General features: G+C 44.6%; 2 protein-coding genes across 2 annotated transcripts in view; one reads left to right on the top strand and one right to left on the bottom strand.

Moving 5' to 3' along the window:
• LOC126565757 (muscle-specific protein 300 kDa-like) overlaps positions 1-12901 on the top strand; it is an 82430-nt gene that overhangs the window by 35566 nt on the left and 33963 nt on the right. The window contains exons 9-14 of the mRNA XM_050222964.1: positions 5293-5598; positions 7136-7284; positions 9157-9967; positions 10064-10222; positions 10343-10555; positions 10642-10899. Of these exons, the coding sequence (XP_050078921.1) occupies positions 5293-5598; positions 7136-7284; positions 9157-9967; positions 10064-10222; positions 10343-10555; positions 10642-10899 (1896 nt within the window). The remainder of the gene's footprint in view (positions 1-5292; positions 5599-7135; positions 7285-9156; positions 9968-10063; positions 10223-10342; positions 10556-10641; positions 10900-12901) is intronic.
• LOC126565409 (arginine/serine-rich coiled-coil protein 2-like) lies at positions 80-796 on the bottom strand. The gene is made up of 2 exons (XM_050222585.1): positions 751-796; positions 80-678 (listed from the first exon to the last, which is right to left on the bottom strand). Exons 1-2 carry the CDS (start codon positions 794-796, stop codon positions 80-82), a joined length of 645 nt encoding a protein of 214 aa, XP_050078542.1.

Raw genomic sequence — 12901 nt, 5'->3', positions numbered from 1 at the left:
TTAGTTCCAATATGATTACTAAAACCAAGCGATAAAAATACAAATCAAACAGAGCTAGAATTATTCTTCACGTTATCGGTTAACGTCGCCGTGAACGGTTTGAGGCGCTACGAGCTCTTGACGTCGACCGTGATCGTGCGCGTGTCGACGATCGGCGACGCTGCTGTGATCGAGAACGCGATCTGCCTGTACTAGAACGGCGCCCTCGAGACGATCTCGACCTTGATCGTGATCGCGGTCCACTGTTACGTCGTTTTCTGGCACGTGCGGCTGCTTCCCGTTCCTCACGCTCACGTTGCTCACGCATTCTTCGGTAGATCGCAATGGCTCGTATTTGGGCGGGACTTCGCTTCTGTGCCATGCCCGGTCCCATACAATCCGCTGGCTGCTGAATGGAGGAGGCCGGAAAATCTTCTGCATCCGATTGATCCGATGTTTCACCTAGAGCATCCGGCATTTCTCGTACTACGTCGTGCAGGCGCTTCTGAAAAGCTTCGCTTTCGGGGACAAACCATTTGTGCGTAAGATCGTACGTATTGTTGCGAGCATTTTTCCGCACAAGGCCCATGTGGATGGCACTATCGAGTGCATCCTTCGCGGCTGTTTTAATGTCTTCATCTGTTAGCTCGGAAGACACACTGAACTGTCGTAGCTTCTGGCAGATGGAAGAAAAGTTTTCTGGAAGCAAAATAAGCCAAACATTGGTATTGGCAAAGAGAATAGGAGGGATTTGTAGGAAGAAATACTTACGCGAAGTTCCGGAGTAGTGTAAGATATTCATAATGTACGGCAGCATTTTTAATGTGTGCTCTCTTTGAGATATGGGCTACGTTTGACGTACGGAAACCCCAATGTGATGGACTACTATGATAAATAATAAACAGCGAAACAGTGAGCTGGTTGATAAATAAATGCTTGAAATGATCTTAAGTATAATTGATATGCACCTGTATTACGATGCTGATCTTGCCGACGATCTTTTACTACAAACGGCCAACAGACTCATGTATAAGAAAATCTGGCGCACGGTTTTTCCTCATCATATTCTTATCGAGATTTTTCTTAAGAAAGGAAATAATTTATAAAAGCATTCGGTCTAGAAGTGTCTCACATTCCAAACTATTCTTGCTCAGGAACTGCTCTGTTTATGCGAACAAAACATCGTATGTAGTTTGTTTCCTATTTGGCCATAATTAATTGCTAATTATGTACAATATTGTCTGTGACGGCTGGGTTGTATTTCTTCAAACTAATTTGCAGTATAGTCACAATTCACATTGGTTTGGAAACATTTCCTTCTCCAAACCGTGGGTTTGGAGGTTTCGCAGTTAACTGCCATTGTTACTCCTCCGATACGGCTTTTCAGCAGATGTTGGTCGTTGTAATCCATCCGTTTAACGATGTTTTGGATCTTCCAAGATATTTTATGAATGGCGTACCAAGCCTTTTTATTTCCCACTCTCTCATACATGCTTTCATTCATCCTCATTCATCGTATCATGGTACATACATGCGAGGTACAAAATGTAATAGACAGACAAACAGTAGAAGAAGAGGGATAGGTATGAAACTACTAAAACATACCCCGTACCCCAGCAGATCTCTAATGCCTTGAACTGCGTCCAAGTGGGCGTCAAAGTGGGTCGGACATCCTCGTAGGGTCACACAAGATTATAGAAGAGACCACGTGCTTTGGGATGACCTGTTCTATACGCTGGATATCCAATGCGGAGTGATTAGACCTAAACCTAGACATAATTCGAATGAATGCACGATCTCTTGGGCTTCACGGACACTTTGGAAGGTTTCGGATTTTGAAACTTTCCGAGTTCATCAATGTCCTACAAACTCTGCCACTGAGACATACTGAAAGACTGTGGAGCACGCATGGGCTCGTGAAGTAGGATAAGTCTATCGAAAAAGGACCCTTCCAAAGCACCCCTTTGTGGCCAATTGGTCTGTCGTTTCATTACCGGTATGTACAGGCCACCGGAACAAGAATTAATGCTTCAACAGCGATTAAACTTGAATTAAATTGAACATTCGGATACGATGTTATATACGCCAAAACCGATTACCTGCTCTGATGAGGATCCGTCAGTATAAAAAATGGATTATATAAATGGATTTGATGATGTAGAGCGTACGAGAAGGCAAAGCGAGAGTAGCTCAAAATGAAACGGAAGTGGGATCACTCCACACATCTCATCGTCGGTGACATCGTCTGGGTTGATTTCATACTAAAACAACGATACTGGTTACGTTCAAAACGAATCAGGTGCATCTTGGATGCCCAATCAAAGCATATGCAGCCATATTCCAATGTGGACAGACGTCCTATTGTTATCCAATGTAAAATTACATTCTAAAGAAACGATATGTATAGTTTTAGGCTTTAGACGAATACCAAGTGCAACGAAGAGTTGTTAACTGGAGTTCCTAATAAATCGTAACTAAACCATCTTTCTGTTCCTTGGGCTTAAACGGCTTAGTAGACTTTTTGGATACCATGTAATTGGATTGCCTAGTCCTCACCAGTCTATGAGCACAGTCCAGAAGGGATTTAAATCCCGATCCTCGCGCGTGAAGATCATCACCGGTTTCGCCTATACCACTAGGCCCACTATAACTTGCTATGATTTTCTACGAAACATCCAGTTAAGGTTCTACCAATAGTGTTTTGGGAACCTTTAAAGTTGATTTGGAATAATTTTGATCATAAGTTTGTTTTGCATGAATAAATTTAAAATTTACATCTTTCTTCGCCTTCAAAACAAAACGAACAACACCCCCTGATGGTCCTTGAGAAACCGGTGACACTGTCTGTCGTTTGACTAAATTAAATAAGCTTCCAACCAACATCCACAAGGAACAGGTTTATCGCGCTGCCTGGGAGACTCTGCTTGAGCACAAAGAAACATAAAAGACAACGCCCGAAAGTGATGGCGCAGACAGTAAATTAGGCGGAAAGAATGTAATCTTTTGCAAAACAATGTTTTTTTTTGCGAATTTTTTGTTATTGTTGGCTTGCAAAGGAAAAACAAACAAAACAAACGATAATGACGCTTTTTCTGTGCGGGATAAGTTACCTTACCGTAAAGGAGGCAGATAAGACGTTATCAGCGTTATTTATGGCGCTTGGGCACACTTATCGTAATACTGGAATGAATCAGATTTCCCCGCTACGCTAAGGTATCTTAAGGTGAATCCCATAAGTAAAGTTATATCTCACCGTCTGCTTGGTTTGATGGACGGGTGCAAATATTGATATCATGCTTAGTTTAACATCTACATGTACAAGGTTTATATACTTATAAACCAATACTTCTTATGGCTATCAACAGGCAAAAACAAACATTTCATTGATCGATTATTTACGGTAACGGACACGAGACGAGGTCATACGATTTGTATTCCGTAGTCTAGCAATTCCCGTAGGCATCTGATGACCTTCAGGCGCCTCGGTACCAGCTGGCGCGAAGGCGTGTACACTAAATCTGTTCACTGAACAACAACTGTTGTGACACACAATTAAGCGAATCGGTCTGGCATTAGAACAAACTGTTCGGTCGATCGATTTCGCACCAAACGAAAAGGCCGTTGACAGTACGGACAAGAAGAGAAAAGAAAAACAAAGCCAAAAAAAAACGGTGACAAAGATTTATTTATACCCTCCCAATCGGTTCGTTTTGTCGGCCGTTCATTTGCTTGTTTAAATTAGCACCGAAAATCGGGGCGCCATTATAGAGACCCCGAGCTGGTAGAATGACATTTCGGATCGTCTGGTTTTGGGGTGGCCCGAATGGCAATTTGCCCAACGATTTCCGCCCATCGGTATGATGCAGAACGAAGGGGTAAGACTTTCGTTTTTCTTCGGTCACGTGAGTACGTCACGTCGAGCGTGTTGATGGATGCAGATCTTTAACACCATTAGACCTTTGACGATATAGGACGAGCATTATTAGGTTCGGTATGTTTGTTCTCAAATGATTAGAGTTTAGCGTTATGCAGAAACGCAATTCGCATAGTGTTAACTTAATGGATCAATAACCTGATCACAGGGTTATGAAAGTACAGTCATCGTATGACTTCAGCACTCGAGTACTCGGACACATCTGAGGCTGATGTCATATCGTAAAAAGCCTGCAAGAGTTAAGTTTTCGGGGTACCTAAAAATAAAGAGATTGTCGTCTGTCTCTGCATCTTCTGGTTTCGTGGCGATTTAACTCGGCGACCATATTCACCGTCGCAGTAGAAGTTGAACGAGCAAATACTGATATCATGATCCGGTCGAGAGAGTCTAAGACGCTGGTGGCCTGAATGAATGATAGCTGCAGCGTACCGAACACGAAGCAGAAATGGTCAAACACGCTAAGCCGTAGTGCGATATTTATATTCGATGATGGCATTTTTGCGCAGAACGTGTTTGCATGCGCTTTTTACATACATACAAGCGCGCGTGGTTCGGTTTTCCGTAACCTCAAGGGAGGCTTAAGCTGGTTTCGGGTTAAGAGAGGGAGAGAAACTTGAGAGAATGAATTCTCTTCGCAAAAGAGAGGGTAGCTTTTGAGGGTGGTCAAAAACAATGTTGTATTACCAGAGCATTGGTGGACCCATTTGTGGAGGGTGGTTTGTGATTAAAATTCCCAAAGAGAAGAGATCCAGGAGGTTAAAAACATAAAATAGGGGATGTTTTCATTCATGGTCAAACCTGTTTTTAAGAGCCTTGTTGAGAGAGAGAGAGAGAGAGATAGGGTGAAAGAGAGACCTTTATTTACTAATGAGTGAGTCGTATATTTGTATAGAGTTTCATTCATGTTTTGAAGTCATCAAAACAATATGTTTACCTTTGTATGACACCTAACACTTGTGATCTGTTCCCTAACTTCAAGCAAACTCTTCTTTTGCCAATCTCTCGACACCCTCGCTAAGAGTTTTGTTTCTTTTGCTCTATGTCTCTTGAAACAGTAATCTTCTCAAACAAAATAGCATCCTCTCTCTCTCTCAGAGCCTCTAGGATTCACACGATTCGTGCTTTGGCACGATCGTCTGTGGGTCAGTTGGTGGCGATACTGCTAAAAATACTTCATTACACGAACCGAATTAAGTAAGACAGCATCGAATTCGTGTGCCGGATTCTGTGTGTACGAAAGAAAATTAGTGACATTGGCACAATTTAAGGGTACGAGCGCAATTCTGGAACTGTACTTTCTTTCCATTAGCAAAAACGTGCCAAGTGGCCTAATTTGAATTTTGTTCTCTCAAACTTCATCCACTCCTTTCGCAATCCAGGTGCAGCAAAACGAGCTCGATACGCTGAACGAACTATCGCAAAAGATAGTGAACCGTGCGGATCAGTACAATCGAGACCGGGTGCAAAAGGAAACTGCCGACGCGAACCGCCAGTGGGCCAACAACACCGCATTGTTGGGAAATTTGCGCGAAAATCTCGTCCAGCTGCAGCAGCAGTGGGATCAGCTCGAGAGCATCCTGCAGGAGCTGGAGGTGAAGTCCAACCTGCTGCTCGAGAAGGATCGTGGATTGGATTTGGTGGTACATTCACGCGACCAAACCGAGGCGAAGAAGCACATTGTCGAGGTAAGTCTAGCGCCGATCATGGATCTGTTTTTTTTTTTTTCAGGGGGAGGTAGTGGATCAAATATTCGCGATTAGATCAACACCGACCGATCATAAACTGTAGTGACATGAACGCCTAAAAATAGGATTACTTTCTTCGCCAAAAGGAACAAAACTAGAGGGAAAAATAGGATGCAGATGAAATCTATCGAATCATCATCGTATCATGTGGTCGATGTCCGATTTTGCAAAATTGTGTCTTCTTTTCGTTCTCGGTTTTGCTCGCTGAGTGCGATCAGAGATCATTCCTCGCAACCTTCGATGATTGGTTGAGGGACCGGGCGCCTCCACCAAGATCAGGCCCCGGTGTGCTAATATGAAGAAAGCACGCGCGGCTGCTGTCGCGACATTGACCGGTGACGTCAGTGGTTGTTGATGCCGTTTACCCTGAACTGTACTTTGTATGGCTGTGTGGCTACAAGTAGAAGACTGCACCGAGTATGATCTCATCGGTGTGATATCTTTCTTGACTGACGACGATCCTCAGCAATGAGTAGAAGAAAAAAAAGAAGCCACATGTTGTTGGGCCACGTAAAGTGGTTTTGTGTTGAGGTTCGTTCATTGAAGAATTGTTTGTGTTTTGGTGCTTAAGACGCACCACAGAAGTAGCAGCAGCAGCAGGTGTTTGTCAAGCACGTGTTGTTTACGCTTTTTTATTGTTGAAACTCATGTTTTGCTGTGTGACCTTATAGAATTATTCGAGATGTCTAGAAAAAAATATTAATGCATCCGAGAAATAGAATTATGTAAATATTAATTTTTGTGACGGTCAACTAGCAAATGGCGACGTTAAGGATTAACATTCTTTTACTTGAAAAAATCTCCATTTAAAAAAATTGCTTCTTCATTTTAAACGATGATGGATAAGCAACACCGAACCGAATGAGTTATTTCACCAAACTCGAACGATTACGTGTCGCAAATGCGGGGCAGAAGCCATTTTTTTTGCTTTGGTTGTTTTACTCATTTTCCCACGGGTCGATCGAGTTTATTTTTAGTAGATCGATTGCTGTCTTTCGCAAAAAGCCGCCCCTCTAGTAGTCCAGGGTGCAAAATGTTTGTGGTTTTCGGGGGCAGTTTATTGGTACTAGCTGTTCCTTTTCCGGGAAAATTGTTTATTTAGCTTAGCACCCACATACGCCGGAACGGTTGGGTGATAATATCCGTCAGTGTGCAACAGCACAACCCGACCAGACATGTAATTTCGTTAAATCAATATTATTGTTCATCTCTCGGTGCGCCTTTAAGCCGGTGAAGGACGGCCCGTTCGGTGTTTGAAGTTGCCCAATGCCAATGGTGACCAGATTCCGTAACCCAAGGCAAGCTCTCGGAAGGCTTACTATCGTTCGTCACGCGAGAAGGGTGAACTATCTAGAAAATGTCCTGTCCTTTTAAGAATCGATTCATCGATCTATCTCTTGAAGAAAATGGTAGTCTTTGGGGTGTGTAACATTGATTAAACTTTCCATACTTTTCTTAACTAACGCCCATCCAACAGAACTTGCTGGAGGACAAGTCTGCCCTTGGTCAGCTGAACACGAAGGCGAACGCACTCGCAAAAACACTCATCAAAGCACTGCGCGAACAGAAGCTTCTGCCGCAATCGTTGGAAGAAAAGCTAACGCACCTGAACGACATCAACATACGGTAAGTGATAGTGACGGAATCCTAAGAAACCCTGAATGTCACGTCAGAATGTCCACCGGAGGGAGTTCGATCCGGCTCGATGAGGCTATGTGTAAAGAGACGGTATTCGCATCACGTCGTTGGCGTACAAAATTTCATCCCTGATACACCTAGACAGGGACTGTGGGACTGTTTTGGGTGTCACCGGAGCCATCACCGAGAGGAGGAAAGCCGGAAGCTACAACAGTTGTGCATTGTATAAAGTGTGATGTCATGTTGCCGGCTGTCGGAATGCCAACAACAAATACAGACAGAGAGTGGAGTGAGAGAAAGAGAGAGAGAGAGACCAGAGTCTCGTCATCTGGTCCAACGGGTTGGTCGGTTGGATGGAGTGCCACCGGTGACATGAGTAAGAGCTACCAGGGCACAGGTTGTTTTTGTAGAACGCGAGAGAGTTGAATCCGAGACTGTCGCGAGAAGAACGCAGTACAAAAAAATGTTTTCGAGGGTTGCGTTGAGAGTTCGCTCAGGATTCTCCCCCATTGGAAGCGCTTACTCATCGTGGTACCGTGGTCAGTTTCGGCGGAGCAAACGGAATTGCATTATTGCGATTGGATCATCGGTTGCGTTTGCGGAACCGGTTGAGAGAAGCGAGCGCGTTTGCTGGTTGCGTTGTAGGAGCAGGAGAGAACAACTAGCGACCGACCCCGCTTCAAACGCAAGGGTGTTGGAATCAGCGAGTTCTCGTCGGCTCATCGGCTCGCCATTCGCGTTTAATAGTTTGAAGCATACGGCTGTGAAGTGTTGGACGATGGTGCAGTGCATTATTAGTAAAAATAGCACCCCTCCCCGTGTTTTAAAAAGTGCATTCTACGTGTGAAAAGTATTTAAGAAACGTTGGAGCTAACGTTGGAGCATACGGAGCATAAGCAACTGGAGCAACTACTAGAGAGACTGGAGAGAAGTATTGGCCGTTTGCCAGTGACAGTTTTGACGAGGCCTATACCTCGTCTAAAGGGAATCAAAAAGCCGGTAATCCAAATTTTGTTGAACACTTTGGAGTCTTGGACGTGTTGTCCCAAATACAGGGTTGTGGCAGCAAGGTTTGATTATTTTATTGCTACCTACCTCGGTTACGTCTTGGAGCGATAGAGCGAATTGCCGACCGTACAGCGGAAGGTCAACAAGCCAATAATAATAAAAATCCATCAGAACTAACCACATCGCCACACCTCAGTGCGCGAATTCTCGACGAGAGGGTGGTGCGATATTTTTTTTGGAGAAGTTAGTTAAAACGAGTGTGTGTACCTTGGCGGGGTAGAGCGGCGACGCACTGGTAATAGACGGTGCGGATTGTGGTAGAATCGCATCATCGTCGTCGTTCACGGCTCGTGGGGCAGACACATCACGCTCACATCGCTAAACTCATCCGGTGCCGCGTGCGGCATGAGAGCGCCGGACCATCCAAACCTCGAGTGTTGGACATTCTGACGTCATTGGGTTAAATTTAAATTTCTTGATTTCGATATCTTTTTCATCCCACGGTATCGTCGTGCACCGCACGTCGTGGGCAAGGTCGTCAAGCCGTAAAGGCGACCACTGGCGCAAACGTGCCGCTTGTTGAATAGAAATTTTTGCGCGTTTGTTTTGCGGTGATCATTGGATAGATCGCACCAGTGCCTAGCGAAACAAGCGAACGAAAGCGGTAGAATCGCGGTGAAAAAAGATATCAAAGTCACTCGTTTGGGGCGGGCTGTTCGGGTGACAGACAGACATTTTGTTTTTTGTTTTATCGTAACGCAAGTTTTTTTTCTCATTCTCTTCCTTCCCGGGTGGAATTTCTTGTTGGGGTGCATTGTGGGGGATATTTGGTTTTTCTTTTCTCTTTCGCAGACTTTCGGACAATCTTTCGAGAAAGGATCGTCAATTGCGGGAAATTCTGAGCGAACTGCAGCACTATCTGGACCAGATAGGTGAGCTAGCCCAACGCATCGAGTCGGTACGCAAGGATCTGACCCAGATAAACCCATTCGACGAACGGCTGTACCAGACGGAGAAAGCACTCGGTGCGGTGCGAGACGCGGCCGAGAATTGTAGCGTACAGCGGGAAGATCTTCGTCGGCGCATTAACGAAAAGTATCTGCCGGTGCAGAAGTTTGTGCCGTCGGATCTGAAGGACGGGTTGGAATTGTTGGACCGATCGCTAACGAGCATCCACACTACGATGGAGGACTATCAGGGTGCGTACAAGAAGGCCAAAACCATCCGCACGGACTATTTCACCGTGTACGATCGTATCAAAACGTGGATCGAAAATGCAGAGCTGACGATCTCAAACCATAGCATCGATCCGAGCGAGCTGAAGAGCAAACTGATCGTGCTGATTAACGAGTTCGGTGATATGCGGATGGCACACGAACAGTTGGTTTTCAATGGGAACGAAATTATTCGCCACTGTACGGAGTCGAGCGATCGTACCGCGACGAAGACAAACATGGATCAGTTAACGCACGAGCTGGACAAAACGATTGCGCTGATCGAGCAGAAGAATCAAACGGTCGATCAGATCCTGGGCAATTGGGCGAACTTTATGCGGCTGTACCAGTCCGTGGTGGATTGGTCGATAAAAGTGCGTGCCTTGTTGGAGCGCAAGTTGCAGCTTAACACGCTGCACGAGGCACAGCTCGCCTGTCAGAATTATTCTGTAAGTAAAGGAACGAATCGGACGCGGCACCAGAAATGCGATAACAATCGGTTGCGGTTGCGTTCCGTTCTTCGTTTTTTTTCTTCTCCTCCACAGAACGCAGTTAGCAGTTTGGCGGATGTATCACAGAATTTGAGTGAAATGAATCACGAGTTCGATAAAATTAACGAAGTTTGCTCGACGGCTTATCTGAAGGGCAAACTACACGAAGCCGAAACGTTGAAAATCGACATCGAAACAGTGTTGTTCGAAAGGGTAAGACGGTGTGTGGTGTGGTGCAACAATATCTGAGCGAGAAACACATGCTCTGAATGTAACGATTTCTAACATGCCCTTGTGGGGGTGTTTTTCTTCCGATAATCTCATTCCAATCAGAATCTGTTCCTTCACGAAACGACGGAAGAGTGGCAGCAGTACGAGCGGAAGATCGAAAGCGTGAAGGAATGGATAAAGGACTCATATCAGGCCTTGAATTCGAGTGAGCTCAAGAACAAACCGTTGCGCGATCAGCTCCGAATTTTGGAGCAGATGCTGGCGGACATTTCGGCTCAGAAGATCAAGGTCAACATGTCGCTAGAGAAGCTTCAGGTGAGCGAAAATGTTTGCTGATGTTGAAGTTGGGGAAAATGTCTACAATTTTCGTTTGCTTTGTGTTCGCTTCCTTTCCACTCCAGGTCCATTTCCATTCGGACATCATCTACACGGACAATCCGAACATCGTACAGTCTGGCAGGGCCGTGATGGGTGATCTGGACAAGCTGAATATGGACGTGTTCCAGACGACGCAAAATCTGGACCAGGCTCTGTCGCAGATCGAGGGTTGCCAGACAGAGATGCAAACGATCCGGCAGCGGATCGTGCACGAGGAACAGCAGCTCCGGAATATCTTATCACCGTTGCATCAATCGAGCGATAGTGAAAAGCACGAACAGGTAAGTGCTGCTCTGGCGTTTGGCCTCTTATGATCATATCTTGTATTATCATCATTTTTCGCTTCACGAATCCACCAACAAGTCATATCGAGTATGTTTGAAAACTCTTATCCCCGTTCCGATTCTCTACTCTCCACCCAGTAGTTACTTCCCTATATATTCTCACCGTTTTATATTTCTCACAAAGAGACACAAACACTCTCGTTCTAGTCACACACCGTCGTCATCTTTATTTTCATTTTCAAGAATTTCTCCCCTTTTTTTCGCTCGTGGACAAACAAATTACCCCAAAACCACCACTCACAGACACATAGACACATACACATCGATCAAACAATGTTACAGAGAGTATCCCGTAGTGTGTAGCAGGGTCATTCAAGGCTTTTTTTTTGGGGGGGTTAGCACTAAAGTGTGTTTTCTCTCTTTTTCATCCCGTTCGTGACACGCCATAGACATAAATATATCAGTTCAAGAGCACACATACACATACACACACGTGTCTTAGCCACCATTTATGTTGGGGATCATGCTACTGCGCGATCGTTCGGGGCCTGTTGGCGCCCCTGAACGTTGTGGAGCGTGGAGTTCGCTCCAACCATTAACACAATGGCATAAAAATTTTAGTGCAAACTGTAGGGATTTCAAGAAGATTACATCACATCAGTTTAGAAGGAGTTGAAGCACGGGTATGATCTCATACACAGAAAAGATTGTTTATTTTAATAGTTCAGGAGACGGGAGACACATTCCTTCTTACACTGATTCATATCTAACATCTCATCGGTGGTTTTGGATGTAGTAGGGTCAACTTCACACAACCACACAATACGTAATACAACACATAAATCGTTCACTTTACTATCACGCACATACTTGTCACACTAGCACATGGTAGATTGTTGAATTATGCTCCATTCTTTTCCTAGATCGCCCAGTACAATGGGATCTTTAGTAGTTTCATGGCGGGAAAACTGCTCACACACACACTTACTTACACTTTCCCCCAACACATTATTTACACTCTTCATCGTTAGTTTCATGTCCCGCTTATCATGCGGTGCGAATTCGTTCTTAGGCAGCTTCCATAAATAGTGCTGGACAGGATCTTGCGAATGTGATTGAATGTACGTGTGACCATGGATTTTCGACCACTTTCGGATGACTCACTGTACTGCACTCAGTATAGTATTGGTTGATTTGTTTTTTCGGCTAACGATCGTCAGGAATGTAATCTTGCATGCAAAATTAAGCACGTATGTTGCACGCCCAAAATAGTACAGAGTTCCGAGAGTTGGTCGAGAATCCATCACTGGTCACGACGAGTCCGGCGTGTGGACACAATCACAATTGAACTGGGTTATTGGGGTTTTATTGTTACTTTCCGGTGTCGGATTCATGCCTGGGGTTACATATTTTAAACGATGGTTTTGTTTTCATTGGTTTTCTTATCTTTTTTTTTTATTTTCCTTCATCTTAAACTCTATTTTCCTGTACCTTGGCAAACACACACACAACATACACCAAAAAAACCGTACCGAACCTATCAAATCCACCATCTTGTTTTCTCCACTAACTACCTCTTGAAACTAACTAACAAATATTCTTCCTCCCAAAAAAAAAAAAACCTGGCATCAATAAATCTTTTGCCATACATCCGCTCATCGCGCTTGATCATAATGTGTACCGTTGCGATTGTTTCTACATGCTTCAACATCCACTTCCTCACTGTTGATATCATGCTCACCAAATAAACCACACGTACATCGCATCATCTGGCTTGGGCTAACGCTTGAATTGTATGAAACTATACACAAACACATAAACCACCCGGTGCAATGTATAAATGTCCCAGGAATGCCGCGAAAGAATTCGAGGATTGCAATCTCATATGAATCAGCTGAACGATAAGATAAAGCTTCTGCTACGCCGGGGTGCACCGGATCCGTAGCGATAGAATGCCGGGCATCGGGTTTGACAAAACTCACTGGAACAGCATGATCAG

Source organism: Anopheles maculipalpis, chromosome 3RL (assembly GCF_943734695.1).
Source record: "Anopheles maculipalpis chromosome 3RL, idAnoMacuDA_375_x, whole genome shotgun sequence".
Lineage (NCBI taxonomy): Eukaryota > Metazoa > Arthropoda > Insecta > Diptera > Culicidae > Anopheles > Anopheles maculipalpis.
The sequence above is the reverse complement of the archived record's forward strand: the minus strand, read 5'-3'. Positions and strand labels throughout refer to the sequence as shown.

What these genes read in the sequence shown, in the direction of transcription:
- LOC126565409 (XM_050222585.1), bottom strand. Translation starts at nt 796, where the DNA reads ATGCTGCCGTACATTATGAATATCTTACACTACTCCGGAACTTCGC. An exon ending in ACACTACTCCGGAACTTCGC is followed by an intron (nt 679 to 750) that starts GTAAGTATTTCT and finishes TTTTGCTTCCAG; the next exon opens with AAAACTTTTCTTCCATCTGC.